The 25,916-nt window shown below is 42.4% G+C and overlaps 1 protein-coding gene across 1 annotated transcript in view; it reads left to right on the top strand.

Moving 5' to 3' along the window:
* Positions 1–25,916, top strand: part of LOC105561727 (neuroligin-4, X-linked) — a 163,862-nt gene that overhangs the window by 116,233 nt on the left and 21,713 nt on the right. The window contains exons 2-3 of the mRNA XM_012011964.1: positions 16,941–17,099; positions 24,360–24,557. Of these exons, the coding sequence (XP_011867354.1) occupies positions 16,941–17,099; positions 24,360–24,557 (357 nt within the window). The remainder of the gene's footprint in view (positions 1–16,940; positions 17,100–24,359; positions 24,558–25,916) is intronic.

Below are 25,916 nucleotides of genomic sequence, written 5' to 3'. Positions count from 1 at the left end.
CTTTACTTCATGTTTTACTGTGTAAACTTGGGTTGACTTTGACCAATCTGGGTGGCTTCGACCTTTTTCGGTATTTGCTGCGCAAATTTACCTTAAAACTTTAAATACCGACAATATATATATACAATATATATATATATATATAATGATTAAAAAGTGGAAGCGTGGCGTATTTAAAATTTGAAGGTAAATTCGCAGTAGCACCAACAAATACCGAAAAGTGGGCCACCCAGGTTTGCAGCATTAAATATGTAATATCTAATATATACAAAAATTTTGTTTCGTCCAGCGTAGAATATTTTTAGACATACAGATCTCCCTTGAATCACTGATTTTTGTGTCTTTACATTCCGCAAATTCAAATAAATCAAATTTGATTTCCGAGCGCAACGTTGTTTTACGCACGCGAGAATATTGCGACATGCACGGGGCATTTGAAAACGAATAAAATATTTTGCGTTATTTGAAAATAGTTGGCAGGCAAATTGAGCAATTTGGTAAATGGTAACCAGCGTTTTTATCGGAGGCGCCGCATTGCTTCCGCATAAATATTGATTGCGCATCGATCGCACGACCGCCATTTTCATCTTTTGATAATGCGGCCGCGTATTAATGGACCTGTCTGTGGTGACCGTCGGTATTAACCTGGATAAATGGAATAAAGTTTTCGCCGGGCCGGCGGTCGACGCGCGATATTGCCGCGTTGTACTCGCCGGAAAACGTCGGCCGCCGCCGCCGCCGCCGCCGCGGCAAAATTATTGTTTTTATCGAAAGTCCCCCGGAATATAAATCCCCCCCCCCGCCCCGCTGTTTCCCTTCATCTTCCCGGCCGGCGTATCAATTGAAATGGCTCGCGTAATGTAAACGGAACTGATTGGGGTAATAAATTCGCGGCGAGGAACAGCTCGCGATACACCTCGATTGCAACGCAGCGCGGAAAACGGAGAAAATGCGCGCCTCGCGCATCGGCCAATTAATATCCGCCCCGGGCCCTCGGCGATTCATTTATCAAAAAGTCGCGAGATCACCGGCCGTGCCGCGATAACGAACGGCCCGGGCGATTTTTCACGCCGCACTGAAACTGCAGCCTCTTATTCCGCCGGCGTTCCCGGCGTTCGTCGTTATCGCGTTTACAGCCAATCCACCCGTTTCGAACGTAAGTGGCGAGAGAGCCCCTTTTTTGTCCATTTTATTTCGCCAATCGACAGAAAAATCGAATCCCGCCCGCGCCGCGGGTATTACAACGCTTCTGCAGCAAGACATTTCAAGGGACAAGAGATATGTGCTTGGATAAACCGACTGGAATCTAAGACGCTCTTCCTGCCTGCTCCTCCTCCTAGGATATCCTCAAAATGTTCTAAAATGTTGAAATGCATATATCCGTAGTGACAAATCGGGGTGTATCTCACAGACTTCTATATCGGTGTCACTGACAGACCAATGCACACATATTACTTTATTTACCTAAGAAGACATGGCCGAACTCTTGTCTCATTTTTCAGCTCGAAGATACTCTGGGGAAAAAAAGGTAGCTAGCAACCCATTTTGAGGCCCACAATTAGTAATCGAATTGTGGACCCCAACATGGGTTGCTAACCGTCATTTTTTGCCCAGAGTAGCAGTCCAGCCAACAGCACTATTTTTCCTACTGGATTATTTACGAGAATGAATCACTCGATGTAAAACTCTGCGTTCTTATTGGCCCTCGCAAGCGCAATCCAGTAGGAAAAATAGTATCGCGTGCCCAGGCCAGGATTACGAACCTGGAACCTTCCGCTTGCCGGGCAAATGCTCTTCCAACTGAGCTATCCAGGCCCAAGAAAATAACGGGCTAGGACCAGACCAGGATGCATTGTGCATAAAATTTCTGCCGCTTAAAATCTTCATACTCTTCATACTCTACCCGCGACCACCCTTTTAATCTCTTCAGCAGTTTTGTTGAAACTCACCTTTCTCGAGTCCTTTGAATTAAACTGTGCGCTCCAAGGCTATTTACGATTTCCCGAAATGCGGAAGCTCTTTTATACCGGGGAAATCTTTGTGCTGCTTCATTATCCTTTTCACTTCTTTCCAATTATTTTCTTGACATTTTAAAATATTTCCACTTGAAAGACACGCTTTTCCAATCTCACGTTACTCCTGAATGCGCAGTTTTATTCACGCGCATTAAGGATTTCTCGAGTCCTCGGAGGTTTATAATCTGCGCCTTTACATGTAAAATGCATTTATCTCGCGTATAAACTCCGGGATTATTCGTGTATTTCTTCCCGCGAGGGCGGGGACTCGCCGAGCGGTCCTCGGGCACGTTCCCGCGTATTCCAGCCGGTAGCCAGCGAGCTCGCGGTACGCGAGACAAAGGGGAATGAGGCAGAGAATATCCGAAAACAATACATTTTATACTACTGGCGAAGCTGCGGCGCCCTTCCTCTCCGCAATACATAAATATCAAGCCGCCGCCGCGCCGGGGCGAGCCATGACGTACTGCGTGCGCGTCAAGGCCCGCTTCTCCTTGCCAAATGTCCTGCCCGCTCGGGCTGGCCAGACTTCTTGTTTTCCCCTGCTCCGCCGTGAAAAAGGATACCCACGACCACCCTCTCGCCGAGCGGTGGATAAAGTAAATTAACGCTTTGCGCGGTTGCGCGCTGCCCTGAAAGCCTTCTGGCTTCCCTTTGAATCTCGAGCTCTTCTTCGCGTCTTTACGGATAATGCTAATCCTTCATGCGAATTGCCGTTTTTATCATTTGCGTCTCGCTTCGGAAAGAAATTGAAAAATTGGCTCGTAGCGATGTTCTTTAATAAACCGCAAATCCGATCCTCTCGGGTCGATAATTCGACTTATTGCGGAAAACAATATTGCTGTCCGTGCGGTACGTCATTTATACTTTGACGTAACGTCGAGAAATCATATTGAAGACAATAGCGTTACGAGCACAACCGATCGTACGCGATCTTTGTACGTGATTGATCAGTCGATTACTCACCCGCGGGACCCTCTTTGATAAGTCCGATAAATTCCGTCAAAAATTGGAGGGGAGTAACCCGGGATTCGTGGACGCGGATTAAAGTGGAACGCGCGACGTGTAAAGGGTGACCCGCGGTGTCGCGGCGTCCAACGCGACGAGCGTGTACTTTTTTCCATCCGCATCAGGAAATCCCAGTTAAAATCCATCTTCCGTGAGAAGACAAAGAGCCGGGGCCATAATAACCCCTTACGCCACCCCCGTCAAGCGCCGGGAATATTGTTTCGCGTCAAGGAGCCGCTTTTAAAGCGTTAATTTACATTCCTACCCACCCCGGGCATTCCCTCGCTCAACACAAATCCGGTTTTATCGGAATTTTTTAGGCGAACCCTCGAAACCCCTCGACTAACTCGTCCCTCGTTTTCTTATTATTATCCCGCCATTGGTAAGCGTGGAATCACATTTCGATGTATTATTTCCCTCGCGAGGAGAGAATTCGGATCACTTAGGATTCTTCCCTTTTATTCTGATTTCGTTAGAACCCAAATTATAAACGGTAGGGAAATAAAATTGTAGAGAAATAATGGACAGGGGGAACGACGCGACGTAAACGAGAGGCTTTGTCTCGGGGCGGGGCTCCTAGAAATTTGCATACTTTGATATTTTTCACGATGTTGATTTTACCGAAAAGGAGCCTGGATCTTCGCACGGCCGTCCCCCAAGGCGTTGTACATGCACGAGGGCGACGTAAGTCGATCCATTTGGACGCATGGCTACGATGTTCCAGCAATATCGACTAGCCGGAGATTTATAGAGACGCCCTGAGAATTTTATCGGGGGGCCGTTGATCGATTTATCGGAGCGCCTGCTGCCGACTGCGGACCTACCCAGGCCGAAAGAAAGGCCTTATGCACGAAAGGAGGAAAGCCCGTCGCTGACTTGACCATAAATTAGAGCGATTTTTCGCGCCCCGGGCGTGATTTACAGCCCTGCCAAGCGCAAACGGGCGCCTATCGTCATCGTTGTACCGCGCAAGCCATCTTCCACTCCTAAAGTCTCCTGATCTTTACCCCTAATTCCCCGCATCCTCGCGTTCTATCGACGCCATTATTCTGGCACGTTTAAACCGCGGATTTTCCGACGCACTCGAATGTATAACGCAATCCCCGGGCTCTCCTCGCGAGAACTTTATTCGAATCAATATGCTAAATTAAACTTAGATTCTCCTCGAATTTCCTATCGGTCTTCGCCGAAATCCATGTATCCTTGTTCCAAAATTTTAAAACCCCTCACGTTTCGTCCGACGCGAGACCTTTGTACTCCTTTTTTTCTTCTCGCTCCTCTCGGGCGCCTACAACATTTTTATTTAAATTTTCGATCTTTCTACATCAAATCTGCAACTTTCTCGATTCTTTTATTTCCCGAACTTCAGTTTCTTCGATTCTCACGTCTGCATCTAGCACGTATTCAACTTCTGACATCCGGTACTTCCCTTTAGAGCCTTTGCTCTTCGGTTTCTCGACTACTTCCACTTTTGACACTCGCTGAATCCTCGATCTTCGCATCCTCGAGGGGGAAAGGGCATTAAATATTGACGTTTCTTCATCCAAAATTCTGCCCCGCCACCTTTGACACGAACCCCATCAGCCTTGCAAGCATCTTAGGAGAATAAGGGACCGGGGCGACATAAGTTATGATGGCGGGGCTCTCTTAGCGCTCACGATTGCACCCGCTGAAATATCACACTCGACTCGCACACTCGACGTGTTAACATCAGGTTGATGTTTATCGTATGATTGTGAAATTAATTACGATGCAGTTTATATCAACAGCGATTTCGCCACAGAATAAATAATCTCAATCCAATTAGATTATGCACCTGTATTTGTTTATAGGTAAAAAAATTAATTGAAAAATGTAGATCAATATTTTACTTTGACATTTTGTTAATTACAATTTTAGATATTTTAGCGTAAATATAGGCAAACATTTTTTTCTAAAATCCTTTTCTGATTGTAATTTCGATGCACATATCTTTGGGGACGCTGCCATTGCAAACGAAAAATTATTCCATTTTCTCTCTTAGGTAAATTTCCATATTTATTAATATTATTAATATTTTCCCAAATATTTTCTCTATATGTTTATTCGGCGTAAGCCAAATTAATTTCGATAAAAACCGCCCGGCGCGAGATAAACGAGCGCGGGATTTCAATAAACATTTCACCCAGTTAATTGGTAATTAAGGGTCTAAAAACTCATCGACTATGGAAATGTAATTTCCGATACCGATGCGACAGCGGGGAGGAGAGAGTAGTTCTTTTATCTACGGTGGAATTTATGGTCACCATATCTTCCCGAGGCTGGATCGGATATTCAAGCAATAGCAGTAAAATATTTCCCCCTGATGGAATTTTTTTCCATCAATTTTATACGCATGGACCATCCGGGATGCTGAACTCATTCCGAGAGCAGCAGAGAGCAATAGAAAGCGATAGCGGAAGGAAAGGATTCCGCGGGATCCTGCGAGGATTCGAAAGGCACCGGAATCTTCATCCACGAGAGGGAATATAAAATCAAAGTCGGCGCTTTAATTCTTTTGTTGCAAATATACAATATTACACTGAAACATCTCGCGCCATTTATCTTTTGTACTATTAATTTTCAGAACTTTTACGCGTTGCTATTGAAAAACGGCTACTTTTAATATAAGCAATTAAAATTAATATTCATTTGAATATTAGTAAAATGTATAACTAAAAATAAACGAAATAGTCGGTTACAGGTAAATGTTAAATAAAAACATTATATATAAATGAGCCAGTTTACATACTTTGTTGATAAAATAATTCAGGAAGGCGCGTACCTAGAAATGAATTATTCAAAACGCGGTTAAAAGTATTGAATGCAAATGAGTAATTATCGAGAACCTTCTTAAAAATGTATCTGCGTCGCCTGTGAACTTAAGTCCTAGAGAATGGACTCAGGCATGAAGTTTTATCCTTATCCGGCAGTTGCCATGGGCGTCTTGGATTATCATGGCTGCCGGAATGGCCGGATGAACGCGACGCCATAGTCGCTTTACATTAATCTATTAAAACGGGTCACGCTTGATGCAGTAAAGTTAATATAAGTAAATTAGAAATTTATCTAACATCTGCTCCAGCCACGTATTTTATAATGAGATCGTCGGGCGCCGCTCATTACTTCGGCATGCTCCTCTTTTAAATGGCAGGCGATAGCGCCAGTAATATTTTAGGCACCCTCTTCAGGCCATATTGAACAAAGTACCTCTTTCTGTCGAATGGCAAACACTAAATCTGATATACCAATATGGCATAATGATACTACTAAACTGATAGATACAATAAATAAAACGCTACATTAAATTAATTAAAAATGAGGGAAGCATCACGAATATAACTTCTTCCTGTAAAGCTGGGTATACATCTACGAACACCGTACGAACAATACGGTTACGGTTGGTTATGGTATTGCCATATACGTAATATATACCTGAGGTATTACATACATGGGTATTGCGAAGAGGCGCGAACAGCAGCGAAGTTCGAGCCGAACGCGAATCGAACATTCTGTTCGCATTTGCCTCGGCGTATACATCTGCCGAATTATAACATCAAACGTTCGCGTTGAAAACTGAATGAACTTGCGTGCTCTCGTTTTAAGCAAACCGAAACTAAAATAACATAATCCTAATTAATCAGAAAGTTCAACAAGTGCAAGAGTCCGAGTCTGGGCGTATTGTAAGCATAAATATAAAATAATTAATGTAATTTTTGAAATTTCAGGTACGCTCAAAAGTAAAAATTTTTTCAACGGCTGGTTTACAAAAAGCTAGCAGAGAGAAAGTCAAATATGTGAGTAGTATGCCAGCTGGTCGGCTCGCACGTGCGAACACCTACAAGTAGCTGCTTGTTCAAAATTAACGACACGTCGAGTGGAAAGCGGAATTATATAAAGCCAACTGCACCAACGACGAGCATATTCTTTCTTGTTACCCTTCCTTGTTAATCACTAAAGTTATGCGACATTTTTTCGGGTGTTACTTCTCTGCGAAACTGTTGAAATTAAGAAGATTATAGTTAGAGTTGATCGGAGCTTGAAAGCTATTATAATTAAAAGGGATTTTAGTGAGAGTGAAAAAAAAGTGGAGTTAACTTTTTAACTTTTGTTTTAAATTTAATTAGAGTCCCAATTTTAATTTTCAATTAAATTCTTGTTACTCGGCATTGGCGACTTTTCCAAATTGAACGGTCGTATCCCCCTTTTTTTAGAATTCGATAAATAATCAACGTTTTAAACTTTCCGCTAAGTTCTTTAAGTCCCATTTTAACCCCCCAATCGTCGCGCGAGGTCTAGCGCTAATTGTAAGTGTAACAACTGCGACAAAGATGGTAATTTCAGTTCCTTGATTGTGACAGTGTGAACAGTTAAAAAGATATCAATTAATTACGGTACAGTATACAGTACGGGGAGGAGGGTATTGAATGCTGAATATAGCATTTAAAATAATTAGAAATCGTTTATCGAGTTTAATAGGTGAATTCACTGACGGCAATGATTCTATCTAATTGTAAACGAAACTGTGTTATGTCCGAAAAGAAACCGGCGCGCAAGACAAGGAAAACGGTATATGAATTCACATTTTAGATTACAATTATTGGGCTACAAACAACTTGCTCGGACCTGAAGGCGCTCTCTTGTTTGATTTATACAAATTAACTGTTTTACCTTGGGGTTTCTCAAGATTTCCCCCACGCATCGACTCGTGCTACGAAAACTAACGACGACTGAAAATTTAAGATATTGTCCAATGAGAGATTTTTGTACGCATAGATATATTTCGAATATTGTAAATAATGCTTCGGATCCAGAGCTCTGTCCTTAAACTGCTAACTTCTGCGACTAATAATCTATCCTTAGCGATTATATGTATATGCTACGTGCTATTAATAATGTTTCACAATTAATAACTTATAAAAATAAACTTTATTTTCAAATAAACAATATTTTTGATAGACCGTGGATGGTCTTTTTAACGTCAAGCGCGCAATGTCGGCATGCGGAAAATCCGCTTTATAAACGTGTCATCATCGAGCGGACAGGCGATGAGAGCTCGCGCCGATAACCCCATCGCGATCCATCATCAGGCAGGGCGATACACGACAATAGCTCCCGCTCTCATTAATTATTTTCTTTTTTTTCGCTCCCCTTGGTTTTTTTGGTGTTCGCGTTCCAAAACCGCGTGCGTCACGGCTGTTTACCGTCCTCGCATCCAGCTGTGCCGCCGTGAATGGCTTCCGGTAGGCGAGAGGCGAACCGGTTGTTATCATCTATCAAGTGCCATCGTCGCGGACAGACACTGTCAGCAAAATCGCGACGCTTTGTTGGTGTGCCCCCGGTCGAGATTTGTCGCCGACGCGAATCCAACGCTCCCGAGACACGGGGTATTAAAAAATCGCTGGGGCAAAAAATTCTCGATGGCGAAGACGGACTTGAAACATCGTACATGTACATACACCCGCTCGTATTGGCTTGAACATTTCTGTGTGAAATTTGAATTAATATTGACAGCCTTTATGTTATCATTTATTGCTTTTCTATCTTGTTCTCCCGCATACGAGAAACACCAAACTCTTCGCATTGTTCTTTTGTCTTCTCTTCCTTTTGCAAGGAACAATACGATTTTATTTATTGTTTGATTATACTAACCGTCATTTCCCGCACCTTGTTACTCAAGTTTATAATATCAGACTGTGACAATGATTTTTTTTTAATTTGCAGCGCAATTATCGTCTAACGATGCAGTCAGCTGAAGTCTCTCTTAGTCGAGGGCATTAAAAAGGCTTTTAATTAGAGTTTAAATGGGATTTTGCCGATTCTAATTAACGAAATATCATTAACAACGAAAGCTTTTGTGGACCGCGAATAAAGAAGGCTGTTACGCGGAACAACTTCAAGCCACTTATCGGGCAATTTCTCATTTTTACTTTATTTTTAAATTGGCATCTGCATCGAATCGATTCGATAAGCCACCTTGCTATCCGAAATGTGTCAGAAATTTTCATCCTTAATAATAAAATGTCTAGATTTGATGGAGAAGAAAACGAGACAGTTCTAGCATTATTCCATTTGCCTAGAAAATTTACGGACTGCTCTAAGCTCGTCACGTCATATCACAGTTGTCTCCGACTATCGATTGTTCCCTCTGGCAACTGTTGCCGCATCTCGCGACTCTGCCTGCGCTGGAAAATATTTTCTTGTACTCATTTTGAAAACCTAAAGTTTCTTCCAACGCTCCCCGAAAAATAGACTAAGAATTTATTAAACAAAATCCTCTCAGCTCTCTTGAAATATCAAATAGTGTGGCGGTAAAACTTTGAATTAATTTTTAATGGCAAAAGATACCTATTTTAATTTACAAAGTTAAATATCGCGATAAGGAGATTTTTTAATTTTAATTTCAGATTTTAACGACACGGAATATTCTAAAATTTTATGAAACATAAAATCTTTCTTGAAACGTCTGCAAATTTCAAGTTGCAAAAATCTCACTTACCAAGTCGTCAGCTTCGTACGAGAATAAGAAAAATTTTATTTCAACGGGGGATTTGGCTTCTTTGATTTCCCATTGTTTTTCCGTCGAAGTACGCTCCGTTTTTCCCCCATAACTATTTAAACACAAATCTCGACAGTTGCGCTCGAAAAATCTCGTTCCGAGATAATGGCGAAACTTCCCTCGGGCTGCACGACCGAAATTATCCGCCAACTGTTCGGGACGAGGGCGCAACATAATGCGGCCGATTACGTGAGGGCTGAACGAACGAACGAATAAAAGAAAAAAGTGTCGCGGCGCTTTTTACATATCTGGCAACGCAATTTTACGACGCGGAAATCTCGACCGATGGCGGGACTCATTTATGCTCGTTTATGCGCCCCTTATCGTCGCCGGCGGCTTGGTGGTAAGAATGGAGGTTGAAAATCCGAAAAGCGCGAAAATCTTAAATGATTCCCCAGTTCTCTCATTCTCCTGTTTCTCCTGCCCGGATATCTTTGAGGCGGATTCCGCAAATGGAGAACCCGCTCACCCTCTCGCAGGCGTAAGAGGTGGCTAAAAGGGATATATAAAGCCGCTTAAGATTGTTCGCCGGATATGAGGGAACCGGTCCTCGTGTCGAATTTAACCGTTTGACTGCGGATCGACGTGATTGCGCTCCTCGCTTATTGCACTAAAACCGCGAGTCCGATCTTCACTTTATTAAAAATGCACCGAGCGTATTATCGCTGCTTAAGGGGATGCTGGAGTCTCTCTGTTTTACCGACATTTTTTATATAAGGATATCTTTTAATTGGCTTTACAGAATTGTAAATTCTTGTATTGGCATGTGTATTGGCATCTATTCGATCCAGCATCTATTACTACACGCAATACTGCTCTACTTATCATTCTACAGCTGTATTTGCATTTATAAACTTTTATTTAAACCTATCTTTTTTTCTAGACTTTTAATCTTAGTTCCACTTACACAATATTGTTCTTGCATGTTGTCTCTAGGTCACTCCGGTCTCATTTTGCAGATATAAACTATAGAACTTTTGTATTAAGCAAATATTATCGTCATGTGACAGCTCTGCATGCCAAAAATTAATGGAATATTTAGTTTTTTTCGTTTTTTATATAAAGTCGAGTAGGCTGACTTTCATTTTTGTGCGAACTTTAATCGTGTACAAGAATTTGTAATTCTGTAAAGCCAATTAAAAGATATCCTTATATAAAAAAATGTCGGTAAAACAGAGAGACTCCAGCAGAGGATCCTTCCAGCCATCTTTTTTACCGACACAGCCAAATATAGTTTTTGCGCTTGTAATTCTTTTTATTGGCTTTCATGCACAAAATAATACCAGGATAAGTCGCGAACCGCGTAGCAGAACATTTGCATACTTAAAACACTCAGTTCAGAAGTCTAATTTGATGCAAATGCCAACGGGAAAAGCAAATATGAACGTAATCGTTATTTCGTTTAATAAATAATTTAAATTTGAGTTGGAAGTTTATAAATTAACACTTTAGTATTCAACTAATTACATTTTTACCGTAGTATAACTAGCAGGTCCTTGCTCTGTCGTCCCCTTTGATCTTTGTCGGTCCCGATCATGATATTCCGCCATGCACTCGGGCAGGATCCAGCGATGTGTGTGTACACGTACGCGTCATAGCCACACTACCCGCATACAACTTTTTTCTCCTTGGTCTGCCCAGAGCAATGTCGAAATAAATGACAGAATGGACCTACTAGTTATACTATGTTTTTATTAAGCATTGGAAATAGTTTGTTTTATATGCGACGTTGCCATATATTTCCATTTATGTGTCATCGTTTCCTGGCCGATTTCACGGATTGTTTCATCGAAAAATCTAAATTTCTCTTGAGCGCGACGGTAAATTTATGTGAGTTTTCCGCTAAAATATTCTTTAACATTTATTTTACTATTTAGGCAATTTTTTTAACTTCTGTCCTACATACAAATATATGTTAAATAAGAAGAAATTTGGAAAATTATAAGGTCACACGTGCTCACACACTATTACTTTATAATTAAGTATTTAGCAAACAATACGGTAAAATTATTCAAATTTCTGTTATACATTCCTAGTTCAGTTATCTTTTGTATCACGTATTTATTTAATATCTTTTATTTGGTCAAACGCACGAACCTCCTTAACTCAATCGCTGAAGCGAGATCAAGAATATCAGATTGCATGTATTGTATATCTTGTGATCAATTACATCTCATCATTATACTGCATTTACCAATCCACAAGCAAACATATACCGAACATGTATTATATAATACATGCATAATGTTAATCATCAAAGATGATGTGTTCAGCATTAAAAGAATATTATTTTATTTTTCACGTTTAAAATTAGAATTTATATTCTCGAATGATTAAGGTTTTACTAGGTTTGTACGTTTGCATTTTTAGGAAAAGTATTCAGTTCTTGATGTGTGTGTACAATAAAATAAAATAGAAACTCATCATATGTATATACCTAAGCAAAACAACACAAGCGCGCATTTCGCGTGCCATTTATCTTTAACCATTGCAAATTTCACGTTTAGTCGCTATCGTTCTCTTTCAATCTGTCACATTGTTTTTTAAATAATCACGAAATTTCTGTTAGAAACAATCTGTTTCATACACAATCTCTTTGACAGCTGTCAAAATTCAATCGTCTTGTCACTGGCAGCTATCTCGTAGCACGAAGTGAGCCAAGCGAGACAGCCAATCAGCATCGCGGAAAAGAAACAGCAATACACTTCGAGGCTTTCGAGTATCGACGTCTTTTTTGCGAGAGGAAAAGAAAAATCCGCGCTTTATTTTGCCACAAGCTTGGCGGCGCTCGATCAAACGACGTCTGTGGTCCAAACAATTAAGATCAAACTTATACACGGAGAGAATTTTCTCTGAAAATTTACCCTGAAAATCGTTGGACAACGTGGCATTTTGAAGAACTTTATGAGAGTTTCTTGAAAGTTTACCATACATTTTACTAATAAAATATATACTAAGTATAATTACTAGTAAAATGTATGGTAAAATTTCAAAAACTCTCATAAAATTCGTTGAAATGCCACGTTGTCCCACGATTACAATATTTTCAGGATAAATTTTAAAATAAAATTCTTTCCGTGTAGTTAACGCGTTAAACTTCACGATATTATTTTTACTACGATGTCTTCGCCAAAGAGATGTCAGGGAATGGCGATATTACGCGAGAGGGTGTAAAGGAGCCCGCACAAAATGCATTTAGAATTGGACGAAGAAAGTTTGTGGCGGAAAGTAAATAAAAAGGACCGAAAAATTTATATTTAAAAAAAAATCTTTTTGGACATGTTTTTTTAACACATCAAGAGACCCGGTAGCGTCGAGCATAAAAATAACGACAAGCCGTCTGCGACCATGTTCGTGTCATCGTCCGGCGCTATCGATTCTCTTTTTCTGGAAATTTTCCACCTCGAATTTTTCGATTAAAGAAAATAATGACGCAATAAAAAACTTTTAACGACATTTTTATGATGTAACGCTCTCGATATTCCAACCGGTCCGAAAAAATTGGTAGTCCCAATGCGGGGATGCGTCAAAAAATGAGATGCAAAAGTGGCAAAAAAATGCCAATTTTTTTTCTCGTCGATGTGAAATCCATATGTACGTACTGAAGCGCGTCAGTTCGGAAAATGATAGGATCTATATCGACGGAATCAAGGAGGTGGTTAAAGTTTGATATTGAGGAGAATTTGCCGTGAAGGACCTCGCGTAGCAGTCGGAACGAGTTCGGCACAAGAGCCCACGTTTATGATCGTCGAATTTGAGAAATCCTCGAGTTCCGATGCCCGGGTAATTGGCTTTTAGAATCCCGAGTTGTACAATTTTTCAACTATTTACAATATCTTACAAAAACTTACAATTATTACCGGATCTTAAACCGCCTTATTTGTTGATTTTTCAAATCCACTTCTCGTTCCTTTGCTCACATTCTTTGGCCTTAAATTATTCACTTCTTATTCTCTTTTTTTACTCAAAAATTTTATCGTTCCTCGGACTCCATTTGGTATTTTTGCGTGTCTCAAATTACGTTTCTATTTAATCTTTAAATTTCAATCTATCTTTCCCGAAGCGATAACTTTTCTATCTTACGCAATTGTCGGTTTTTCTTTACCCGAAACAAACAATTATCCTGCGAGGGATTTCGGGGGAAAGGGAGGCAATAAGATTTACGAGGACGATAAACGTCATTGTCCTGAGTGACCACATAGAGCAGCCGTGAGGACGTCTCTAATAAGACGAGCGTATCCGGCGTGCACGTCGCTCCTGGACTGTATGCGAGCTTTTACCGCGGCGATTCCGCTGTGAATACAAGCAATGAATGGTGCCGTGATAACCGCACCGTCGTCCTTATCTGTACACCGTAATCCCGCTTGTGTCACTGTAACTCGCGGGACGACGCGATAAAGTGCGCTGCGCTGCAGTTGCACCCGACCTTGCCGCGCATCATTGTACAGATTTATCCTGACGTTAACCCTACCGCTTACAATTTTGCATCTCTCTCTCTATTCATTTTCTTCCTCCCTCTCTCTTTTCCACGTCTGTATACGCGATGCTGCGAAACTGAAAGGACGGATATAGCACAGGCGTTACCGAGATTAGGAATCGAGTTGCAAAAAGAAGATTGAAGAGAATAAATATCAAGAGGGAAAAGCCCCAGTTCAATTCCTGCGACATAAAACCCTTGAAATTTTCGTGGTAAACGAGCGTTTGATACGCGCATATTTATATCGCGGCATAGAAATAATTTATTGGAATTTAATGAAAATGTTACTTTTAAAACCCGTTCAATTTAGAATATCAAATATTGCGGTAATAAAAATCCAAATTTAACGAAATTTCGATATTTGTTTCATTCCGCTTAATTGGATAAAAAGTTGAAGCCACATTTGGTGATTTAATAAGTGTTCTTTTAATGCTTCCGCATTTTCGATTGTTGTGACAATGGCGGGTTGAAAATGAAATCGCGACGACGTGAAATCGAGCCGGATTAGGAAAGTTTTTATTTCCACGTGATAAACGCGTGTTTTCTCTGCCGGTGGCATTTGCCGGGAGGCCGAAAGGATTAAAGGAAGCGTTGCTAAGAAGGCGGATGCAATATCGAGTTTGCAAAATAAAGCGATCTAACGGGAACGCAGGTAGTTCTCGTTTACCATCCACGGTATCAAACTACGGAGCACCGCTTTATGAATATGTAAAGTCCGTTAGAGGCGCCCCAGCAAATTGTTTGTGGATCGCATCAAATATTGACAGGGCGCTTGTAAATTTATTCACGGCCGAAATAATGTATCGCGGCCGCCACGAGGCCGGATAAGTTGAAAATCCCGAGTTTCCCTTCCGCAACGGGGGAAATGAGATTCTTACTCTTTGTTTACGAGATACGCAAAACTGCGATTGCGAAATCCTTCAATACCCCGAATTCCGGATTCGCGGATTTGATATCGAAAATTGGCATTTGCAGATAAACCGCGCTCTCCCTTTCGTATCGTGGCCTCCTTATCGTGGATTCCAATTTTTATTCTTAAATATTGTAAATTTCGTATTCCCGTATTTCCATACCGAAACCTCCAAAGCTTCGAACATTACCAGACTCTCCGAGATACTCTTACAGGTTCAGAAATTATAATTTCACTACAATTCATTACAACGTATATTAGAGCGAATAAACGCAATTTTTTTATTCCATTCATAAAAGTTACGCGGACAATATTTAGGCATGTCGAGATAAACTCCATCCTGTTTAGCGATAGTCTTTTTTTTTTAGAAGAAAGACTACTCCCTCGCTCATAAGAGAACTGTAGAGCGTTAAGGAATTCCAAACAAATTGCCGGAAGTTAACCGGTTTCAGCACTTGCGGCGTTACATGTAGACAATTAGTGACGGAATTCTCCTGTGAATTCCCAGCCGTATAAAATGGGCTTTAGCGGATAACACGTATCTGGGGACGTGTATTTCGAGCAATCGGCGGAGTCGCCAATTAGGAGGCACGTGAGGAAGCTACAAGGACGATAATGAAAATAATAATTAGCCGGCGTAGTTGCGGTCCATTAATTGATTTGGCCACCGTCATCGTTCTGGACGGTCACTTAATTAACACGGCCGGGCAATCAAGCGGCCGTTTACTCCTCTAATCACATTGCCGCTGTCCATTTTCCGCGACACGCGTTTATTCTTCTCGCGAGATCTTTTTAACGAATTAACCACCGGGCGCGCAAATAAATATCAAAATCCCCTTCCTCGCGCAACATCCGAGGGAGAGCGCCACCGGCTTAAAATTAACTTCGGAGAATTCTAGAAAATAAATCTCGAAGAAAAAAAATTAAACCGAGCTTCAATTTAATATTTTTGCACTGTAGCTTTTAACGTCTCAGAAAACTGTATGAAGGTTCTCTAGACTTTATATATATAATTTTAATTAGCGCTTTCCTGTCGCTGAAGCAAAAAAAAATCGCAACAAACTCGATAACAGAAATTACTGCAGGTTTCTTTTTTCTGAAAACATCACATGGACCAGCCATAAACTAATCGACGCGGCCTGTCGTGGGGTCATTGCATTTCACGAGGGGTTGGGAAGGGGTTAAAGGATGCAGAAGGCAACAGGGTGATCGTGATGCGGGTCGCTATCGCGAGGATGATGACGCGTGATTTGTTGAATTATGACCGGTGCTCTGGCCGCAGCGATCAACCTCGCGTGTTCGCCCTTCCGGCATTACCATGGCAAATCAGATTGACGCACCCCTTTCGTGTGTACGACTCACCGCCGTCGCCGCCGCTTGTTTTAATTACATCAAAAGCGATAGATGACACGTCGCCCAACAGGCACGGCTTGTCCATTAGGCGCAGAACTTGTACGAGCATCGAAACCTTTGGCGTATTATGCCACTACACGCATACATCTTCGTGTTATCGTCGATAATGTTAAAGATTAAATAGCAAATCTATCTGATTTAGCATCAAATAGTATATTTGATCACTTGTATGTCAGTTCGATCGATTCGTCTTGATTATTTATCTATTTATCGCGCGCATACGTTTACTTATCAGAGAAGAATCGTCAATTATTCTCTCCCTTATTGAAATTATCTAAATATATTTTATTCCCGCTCCAGCGCTGGTCTCTTGCAAATTGCAAAAATGTTCAGATATGCGATAATTTACGATTTTCATACGACCGTTCGACTGCCGGTTGGTAAAGTTTGCATTTCTCCGGGACATAGTAATTCTTTACCTGACTGTCAAAACTTTGTAGAACCTTAAAAGACTGAAAAATGACCTTTTAAGGCCGTGCGACGTGAACTATCAGGTGTCGAGGCTGTCGATCGATCACGGAATAATTTTATTGATTACAGCCGGCGCGAGGGACGGTGGCGGTAGACGGTATCCTGTGATTGTGTTCGTGCACGGCGAGAGCTACGAGTGGAGCAGTGGAAATCCTTACGACGGCAGCGTCCTGGCGAGTTACGGGGGTGTCGTCGTCGTCACCATCAACTATAGACTCGGCATTCTGGGTAAGTCATGACAGATGCCTTCGGTCCCAATTCGCTGACGTCTAGATCCCCGCAGCCCAGGAATCCCGGATTTTCAGGAGAGCCAAATCTCTTCGGTTTTTTGGACCTGAAAATCTTAGTTGCTCGAGGATACCTTTGTCAATCCTCGGGTGTGAATGAACGTTGAGGAATTTGGGTTTCAATCCCTAAATCGTTGCCGCGATCCCTAAATCGTTTGGATTCTTAAAATAGTTTCTTAGTCCCTTGAATCTTTGAATAATCGATCCCAACTTCCGAGGTCTATTAGTCGCCAGACTTTCGCGCCTGAACGCCAGTTTCCCCTCAATCTCTTTACATTTTCGGTTTGCCTCATGGAACTTGCAATTTTTGAATTCCTTGAAAAGTGCACTTTTATTTCCACGCACAAAGAAACGCGGATCTTTAAATGATCCCTCAGCCATCTTTTTTACCGACACAGTCAAATATAATTTTTGCGCTTGGAAATCTTTTTATTGGCTTCAATGCACAAAATAATACCAGGATAAGTTGCGGACCGCATAGTAGAACATTTTCATACTTCAAACGCTCGGTTCAGAGTTAAATAAAAAAGTTAAATAAAAAAAAGTATTTGAAATTTTCAATTTGTAGTTTGTGTTAAATTTGAAATTCATATGTTTAATTTCTCTTCGTTCTTTATAGAAAATTGACTGTCCCTGGCTTTATCTTTATGCGTACTTTAATCGTGCAGAAGAATTTTGCAATTTTATAAAGCTAATTTCAACAACACAAACTGCAAATAGAAACTTTCAAATGCCAATTAATTTTATTAAACTTCTGAACTGAGTGTTTTACGTATGAAAATGTCCCTTATCCTGATCGTGTTTTATGCATAAAAATCAATAAAAAGAATTACACGCGCAAAAACTATATTTGACTCTGTCGGTGAAAAGAAGGTGGCTGAGGGATCGTCTTAATTCTTTATGTCTCCACTTCTCGTAGAGTGGCAACTTCTGAGACTTTTCTTACCTATATATATATTTCTTATTTCTTAACTTCTATATACAGTCCTTCTCTCCCCTCTGCGTGAGACCTCGATAATTAATCTCGATCGCTGAGTCAGATATAACTTTTGCGAACTGTTTGGAACTCAGATAAATCACATATGTTAGTTGCTCGCTTAATGGTGTGAAACGCTACCTCGCAGCAGTTAAGGCTTGAAACGAGCCAGTCGACCGTAGCTCATTAGCTATTTAGGGCCGGTTACACCGACGTCACTTAAGGCTAAGTGTGTTTACTCAATTTTCCTGCTCCATCCATAGGCAAATGTCCGGACTGGGGGCCGCGGCCGCGAAAGAGGCGGCCAGCCGGAAGTCGGTGTGTTGGTGCAACCCGGTCCTTGAAACCGGTCAATTAGTTCAAAACACGTACGCGCCCGCGCCCAAGATGCAGACCGGCCGGCGTAACGAGACGTTACGCCATTAGACAGAAACTTGTTACCCCGTGACGTTTGACGTGCGACGCTCGCTGGGAGACCGCAGAAAAAAGTAGACGAGCACGAAGAAACGATGGCGGGAAGCTGGCCGCGAACGCCACGGGGATTGCAAGTTCCGGCGACCGGGGGTTGTTGCCTGGCAACCCGGGCAACCAAATCTAATAGGAAACTCATTACGGCCAGGTCTTCCGTTTCACCAAACTAAATTCTTGACTCCACTCCCCCCCCCCTCTCTCTCTCTCTCTCTCTCTCGCACTCTCTCATCCCGTTCTTCGGTGCGACAGCAAGCCCCGCTGTTCTCGTCTATCACCCTCGCTGCATACAGGGTGTTTTAAAACCCTCTCGCCCTAAGATTTCCACGAGAGAGGATTAAAAACCGCGGGAAGAAGTGTTCAAGCGGAGCGAAGGATCGGAAGAGAAGCGACGCTCTGGATTAGATTTCAACTGTCGTTAAAATTATCATCGGGATTTCATTATTAGCCGACTATATATTGTCATCATAAAGTGCCACGGGACGTAGCGCTGAAGAGAGATTTATGCGTGAGAAGAAGACCACGAAAAAGTAGCATTGAAGAAGGTGGGCGGAGGGGATGCAATTTCTCGTTGAAGTAAATCCGAGAGGTGACAACAAATGGTAAATCCAAATTCTGGAATTCGATTCTGTCGATAGCAGGACGAGGGGGGGAAAAAAACAAAAAGAGCCACAAGAGAGAAAAAAAACCGCAGCGAGTAGCGGGATAAAATGGCGACGCCCAGGAAATTCCACTCCGCAGCGACCGCAGTTTTTTCCTCGCGCGCGCGGGCGCGCCCCCGTTTTTTTTTTCATTTTCCTTCGTTTCGGAAAAATGATGCGGCGCTTTGTGAGCGTCGCGCCGACCGGCGCGGCGATATCCACCGGGCGCCCCTGTTCCTCTCCGCCCGCGTGTGTATACCAGCGTGTACCGGAAAATTTAAATCAACGAATAGCGTTCAGCAGTTCTATTGTAACGAGAAGAATGGGAGACGCGGAAGCGCAGCGCGACAGATACGCCGGAGGTTGAATATCAAATGGGACATGACCGGTGCTTTATTTCTATTCCGCTTTCATGTTCTCGCACCTCTCCGGTGCGTGTGAGCGCGCGAAAGAGAGCTTTGTGCGTTTTTTCTCCGTTCTGTTTTTTTTCCCCGACGTAGAGCGCGGAGAGAATCGTTATTGGATCGGACCCAGACACGGCCCGGAGGCTAAAAGCCCGAGACGCCGCCCCGCGACGTAAGACGGGGTGAGATTGTACGAGGCGATGCAAACGTCCCATTACACAAAAGTCTCGGAAGATTCTAATCCTACAGGGACTCAGCGTCGCAAAAATCCAAAGAAAGAGCCGAAGGTGGTACGAGAATCGCACTTTCCAACAATCCGATCGATGCCGGATCGCATCACTAACGTCCCGTTGAATAAAAGTCTTTGGAGAAAGATACAACAAGCGGTGAGAACCCAATCTTCTGCGAAGCATTGAGAAGTCTGAAGGAAGATACGGAAGAAGAAGATATACGAACGTTCTCCCAATTCGATTAGATGAACAATTACAGATGATTAAAGGAGACGTCACTTGGTAGACTAATAACAAAATATCTCGGTATTTTCCTATACTTTTTTCCAGCTCAGTTAACGGCGCTTTTAACCGATTACTCGTCTTCCTTAAAACACCTTTTGTTATGACAGCAAAAATTCGCGTACTTTAAATCGATAATCGATTTAATTTTTTATGCTGATGAACGTCGTGTTAAAATTACCGTGAAGAATTTACTGCGAAAAGTATCACCTCAGGACTCAAACCTAGAATCCATAACTGGATTATCTTCACCAATTCGACCACTGAGGCAATCGGAGATGTTTGTCGCAATAATCGGTTGATAATAAGAGGACACGTTGTTTCAGGAGACATAAATAAACAATAATAAGTGAAGTAGGGCCGGTATGAATCTACTGCAACTAATCGGAGAAGATGCCATTTTTTTGGACTAGGTTTTGGTATTCCAATAACAATATTTTCCTGTGAACGTTTTGTACTTTTTCCAGCTGAGTAAACTGCACTTTTAACCGATTACTCGTCTACTTTAAAACACACCTTTTGTTATGACAGCAAAAATTCGTGTACTTTAAATCGATAATCGATTTAATTTCTGATGCTAATAAACGTCATGTTAAAATGACTGTGAAGAATTTACTGCGAAAAATATAATCTCTGGGTTCAAACCTAGAACCAATAACTGAGTGTCTTCACCAATTAGTACCATAAATAAACAGTAATAAGTGAAGCAGGGCCGATATGAATCCAATGCAGTTAATCGGAGGAGATGCCATTTTTTGGTATTCCAATAACAATATTTTCGTGTGATCGTTTTGTACTTTTTCCAGCTGAGTAAACTGCACTTTCAACCGATTACTCATCTTCTTTAAAATACACCTTTAGTTACGACAACAAAAATTCGCGTACTTTAAATCGACAATCGATTTAATTTTTGACGCTAATGAACGTCATGTTAAAATCACTGTGAAAAATTTACTGCGAAAAATATAATCTCAGGGTTCAAACCTAGAACTGGGTGCCTTCACCAATTCGTCATAAATAAACAATAATAAGTGAAGAAGGGTCGATATGAGTCTAATGCAGCTAATCGGAGAAGATGCCACTTTTCAGTCGGGCTGGGTTTTCGTATCCCAATAACAATATTTCCGCGTGAGTGTTCCGTACTTTTTCCAGCCGAGTAAACTGCGCTTTTAACTTTTGTTTGTTTTATCGGTCTTAAAAAACACGGCTTTTTGTTGCAACAGTAAATCCACACGCCTCAAATCGATAATCGATTTAACATACGATGCTAACGAGCGTCACATTAAAATCGCTGTAAAGAATTTCTCGTAAAAAGTAATCGCCTCAGCCAGGGACTTGAACCTGAGATCGCCCTCGAAACAATCCCTGACGGGTGTCTTTAGCGGCAGGAAAATTGTTATACGATCCGCGGAAATCCGTAATCCCAGGCAACCTTGCGAGGACTCGCGTGACCCTACGTAACCCTGTTGGACAAGTTGGTAAGGGGGAAAGTTGGGCGTTTTTCCACTCAGCATAGCTTTCCAAATTATCGATTTGGCAAGGCCGGCGGGAAACAGTCGGCGCAACATCGTTGACCTAGATCCTGGCGACAGTAACGCCTCCCTTGTTAAGGCACCGAGTGCCCTAAAGTTAATGCGCGCCGGCAAGTACATACACGGCGGCTCATAATGGGAATAATCCTCTTAACCGCGCGAAGAACAATCTCCAGTATGTCGGCGGGTAAATATGATGGATAATTTAATGGCGCGGCGTTTCGAGCGACGGGGCAGGCATACCGACCTAGGCGCGGCCGTATCGCGTAGGGTGAAATATCACGTCCGAACTTCGCCAGCAACAACAATCGCAGCTCGCGATTTAATTCGGCCCGAATGGAAGGAAGGCGGAAAGCCCTCGAAGGGCCGGGGGCCTGCGCGCGACTCGATTAGCGCTAATCTAATTCCCTCCTCCGTCTATATTAAAAGAGATTGGAACTAATTGACTACATGGATAGCTGACAATGCTGATAACTCCTGCTTCCGCTGAATTAGAAAATTGATAGTCGAATAAAAGGAAGGATAATTTTCACCGCAAGATACTTTTTTATTATCTTAATCGGCAATATATGATAATAGCAAGAATCGCGCGGATACTCTGTTCCCATAATTGGATCTAGAGAAGAAAACAGCCGTAAGTACCGTGAGATAGGAAAGGCACTTACAATTAGCTGGGATATCGTCTCGTTTGCTATTCGGGGCACGCGAACGTCGAAACTTCGTATCGCGAAAAAGGGACCGGCTCTCGGTCGCGGGGACGGAGGGGGGGGGGGGGTAAAACTATGGAACCCAATGGAACAAACACGAGGATAAATATGCGGCGATCCGGGCGGCTGGCAGATTTACGAAGCCAGATTTATTTGGCGGAAACGGAAGGGACAGAATAAAGTCGGTCTATTGACGAATGTATTTCGACGGGGACGAAGTCGGAGCGGTTTGCGTATCGTGACAATGCCTGAACCCGACAAATCGGGTAAGACTGTTGCCAATGGCGCCATCCGGCCGTCATAAATATCACCTCGGCTCCGCCAATTGATAGCGATATCTCGTTCGGCGAGAACGATACACAAAGTAGGACGTGATACGCGTCTGAACACTAAATCACGCCGGGCTGCTCGCCAGACGAGCCAATCTCCACATCCCGCGGCCATTTAGCCCTTTCACGCGGGAGAGTCGCGCGCGGCCCTTTGGTTCCTAGCCGATCGAATAATTCACGTGCCGCACATAGACACACAAAAATCAGTTGATACTCGAGGTGGAATCGGCGTAAATTAAATTTAGCGCGAAGGGGTTTTAAAACGTATTGCGATTTCGGAGATAAAAATTGAATTTTTCAGAACGTGGCGAAACACTATTGCAGTCAGCTTCATCGGACCTGCCATGGGGAAGTTTAATAACCGTAATAACTATCATAGATAACCGTTTCTCTTAATACTATGGAAAATTGAAGAGAAATGGGAAAACGTCATAATAAGATCGATTGCGAGAGAACGTGGATAAAAGTAATTTGCCGTAAACCTTTTTATGCAACTAGTAGTACGTTAAACTATCGAGGGCCTGGGTAGCTCAGTTGGAAGAGCATTCGCCCGGCAGACTGTAGGTCCCAGGTTCGAATTCTAGTCTAAAGCCCGGTCTACAAGTCAGAAATCATAAACCCGTAAAAAAACATAAAGAAAAACGTTGATCCACAGTGAGTCATAAGTCACTATATAATCTAGCCAATCAGAGACGAGGAAATTTATAGGCAATTATTTGCCTCAACAAGTTCGATGACTTCGAAATCGTCAATATTCACGTTGGATGCAGCGATTTCCTTCGTTAAACAAGTTTGGTTGAACACCGTTTTGTTGAACAACACTTAAAAAATACCCAGAATCGAGGTTATATTCTGAAATGTTTCTCTGTTAGTTTTACTTAAAAGATTATAATATATGTATACGCATATACTATAAATTGTCAGTAAGTACCAATTTTTCTCACATAAATATTAAATATTTCGGAATATAACCATAACCCTAAAGCCAGATGTCTTAGGTGGCTTGGCGCTCTCGATAAAAATGGTGGGCATATGGTTGGCTCTGAGTGGCCAATCATAAGCTACGTATAAGCTATAAATCAGAAAGATTGGATTTTGCCAGTCTTCTTACGATTGCCGCGTTCCGACTTATGAGTATCTTATAACAGGCTTATAACTCGCTTGTGTCTTCCAACTACTGACTTCTCTCTCATTGTAGACCGGGTTTTATCCTAGCCCGTTACTTTTCCCGCAGAAAATTAATAAGTGACGCGTCTTAGTGCCTACCTCCCCGAAGATACGCCCATATTTATTTCCAGTTTGAAAGCACTTGTTCCAATTAAAAATTCTAGTTGCGCCTCCATTTGCTAAAGGACCGAACGCAATTATCTCGATAACGGAGGAATAACTGAAGATTATACTTGAAAATTCTCCCTCGTTCCTGCCGTTCAGATCATTGACTAATCCCAATTTCATTGTATCCCGCGATTTATCTCGTCTGTCATTCGATAGCACGCGACACGCGACGATTGGAGTTAAGCCCATCGGCGATAATTTCGGTGCGATCACGGTGATGTTATACTAGCCGTAACCGCCGATAATGGACACCGGGAGCGTCGCACTGACCATAAGCGGAGCTTGTTTTGATTGCAGGCTTTCTAAACGCCAACACAGACTCGCACTTACGCTCGCCGGCGAATTATGGTCTGATGGACCAGATCGCAGCGTTACACTGGGTACAAGAGAACATCGCTTATTTCGGGGGCGACCCCAAAAACGTCACGCTGGTGGGACACGGCACCGGCGCCGCCTGCGTGAACTTCCTGATGACCAGCCACGCGGTTCCTGACGGTGAGTTCGCTCTTCCACCTCATATTCGCAATGTCCTCGAATCTGCATTAACGCAAAGTCGCTTAAATTCTTTCCATAATACGTAAATCATTATCTAAAATATTATGGGATTTTTTATAAATGAAAGGTAGTAGTACAGAGAGAGAGAAAGTTCTTAATCGCGCGCTCACAAGAATCGTTTGAGACCATTGAGCTATAACCATATTGGAATGAGCACTGCCTACCTCCTCCATAGTATCATAACTACCTAGTATGCCCACTCTCTGTCGGTCCTTTGATCCTTTCGGTTTCGATCGCGTGGTATTCCGCCATTATGTTGGAGTAAAATCCTTTCGCACTGTCGCACTACCACATGTACAACATCCGTCTCATTGGCTTCGCTAAAATAATGGCGGATGCGCAAAAAGGATCGACGCAAAACACAACAAATGACAGAGTGGGCATACTTATAGTTATACTATGATAGTATCGAGCAGTCAGAGGGAGATAGTTAAGCTGGGACCGTGTTATCTCTAACGTTTCTTCCGCGGCGTTCCGCTTGGAGTGCCGAGCGGCGTGGACGTTTTTGCCTAACCTAATTAGGAAATTTTTGACTTTGTTCACTTACGTGTAACTCGACGCTCGTGGGTCGGTTGGGCGCGGCCTTAATTTTCTTGTTGCCGATAATTAGAAGCTAAATAATACACAAACGACTATTGGTTCGACGTGGCCGTGTCAAGAATAAGACAAAGAAGAAGAAATCTCTTCTGCGGCTGAAATGACGTCACGTGAAGTGAGTCACGTGACCGCTGTAGTTAGTTAGACAAGGATACCACGGTCCTAGCCCAACTATCTCTCTCGCTGTGACCGCACGAAAACAATGGAGTGCTCCTTCCAGTACGTTTGTAGTGCAATGTTCGAGACTGGCTAACTCCGTCGTCGTTGCCTTTCCTTTTTTTTTGCCGGTTCGGGCGGACGATTGTGTTTTATTTTCCGCCGTCTTCACGAGGCAGTACGCTTGGCGCTAGCCGAGCAGGGGGTCGATACACGTATATACGTATACATTTTTCACGCGACAATTCTCGGATCCCACATTACATGTGCAAAGCGATTTGTATTAACGAGCTTCATGCACGCAGAAACGAAGTGTCAGATAAACTATTGTGTACTCACATTAACGCGTTTATTGTTTTGTATACAGGATGTTATGTAATACCCGCATCAACGCTTATTGTGGGATAGAGTGGACTAGACTAAGTCGAAAAGTCCTGTACCACTTTGCAGGTTTTGCAATAGTTAACGAGTTATTAATTATTAAAAATCGCTGTCTTAGGCCGGCCCACTGCCCAATTCAAACGTGCGGCGAGATCGATCGATCGA

Source organism: Vollenhovia emeryi, unplaced genomic scaffold (assembly GCF_000949405.1).
Source record: "Vollenhovia emeryi isolate VEMERY1.0 unplaced genomic scaffold, V.emery_V1.0 DF939202.1, whole genome shotgun sequence".
In the NCBI taxonomy this organism is placed as follows: domain Eukaryota; kingdom Metazoa; phylum Arthropoda; class Insecta; order Hymenoptera; family Formicidae; genus Vollenhovia; species Vollenhovia emeryi.
The sequence above is the reverse complement of the archived record's forward strand: the minus strand, read 5'-3'. Positions and strand labels throughout refer to the sequence as shown.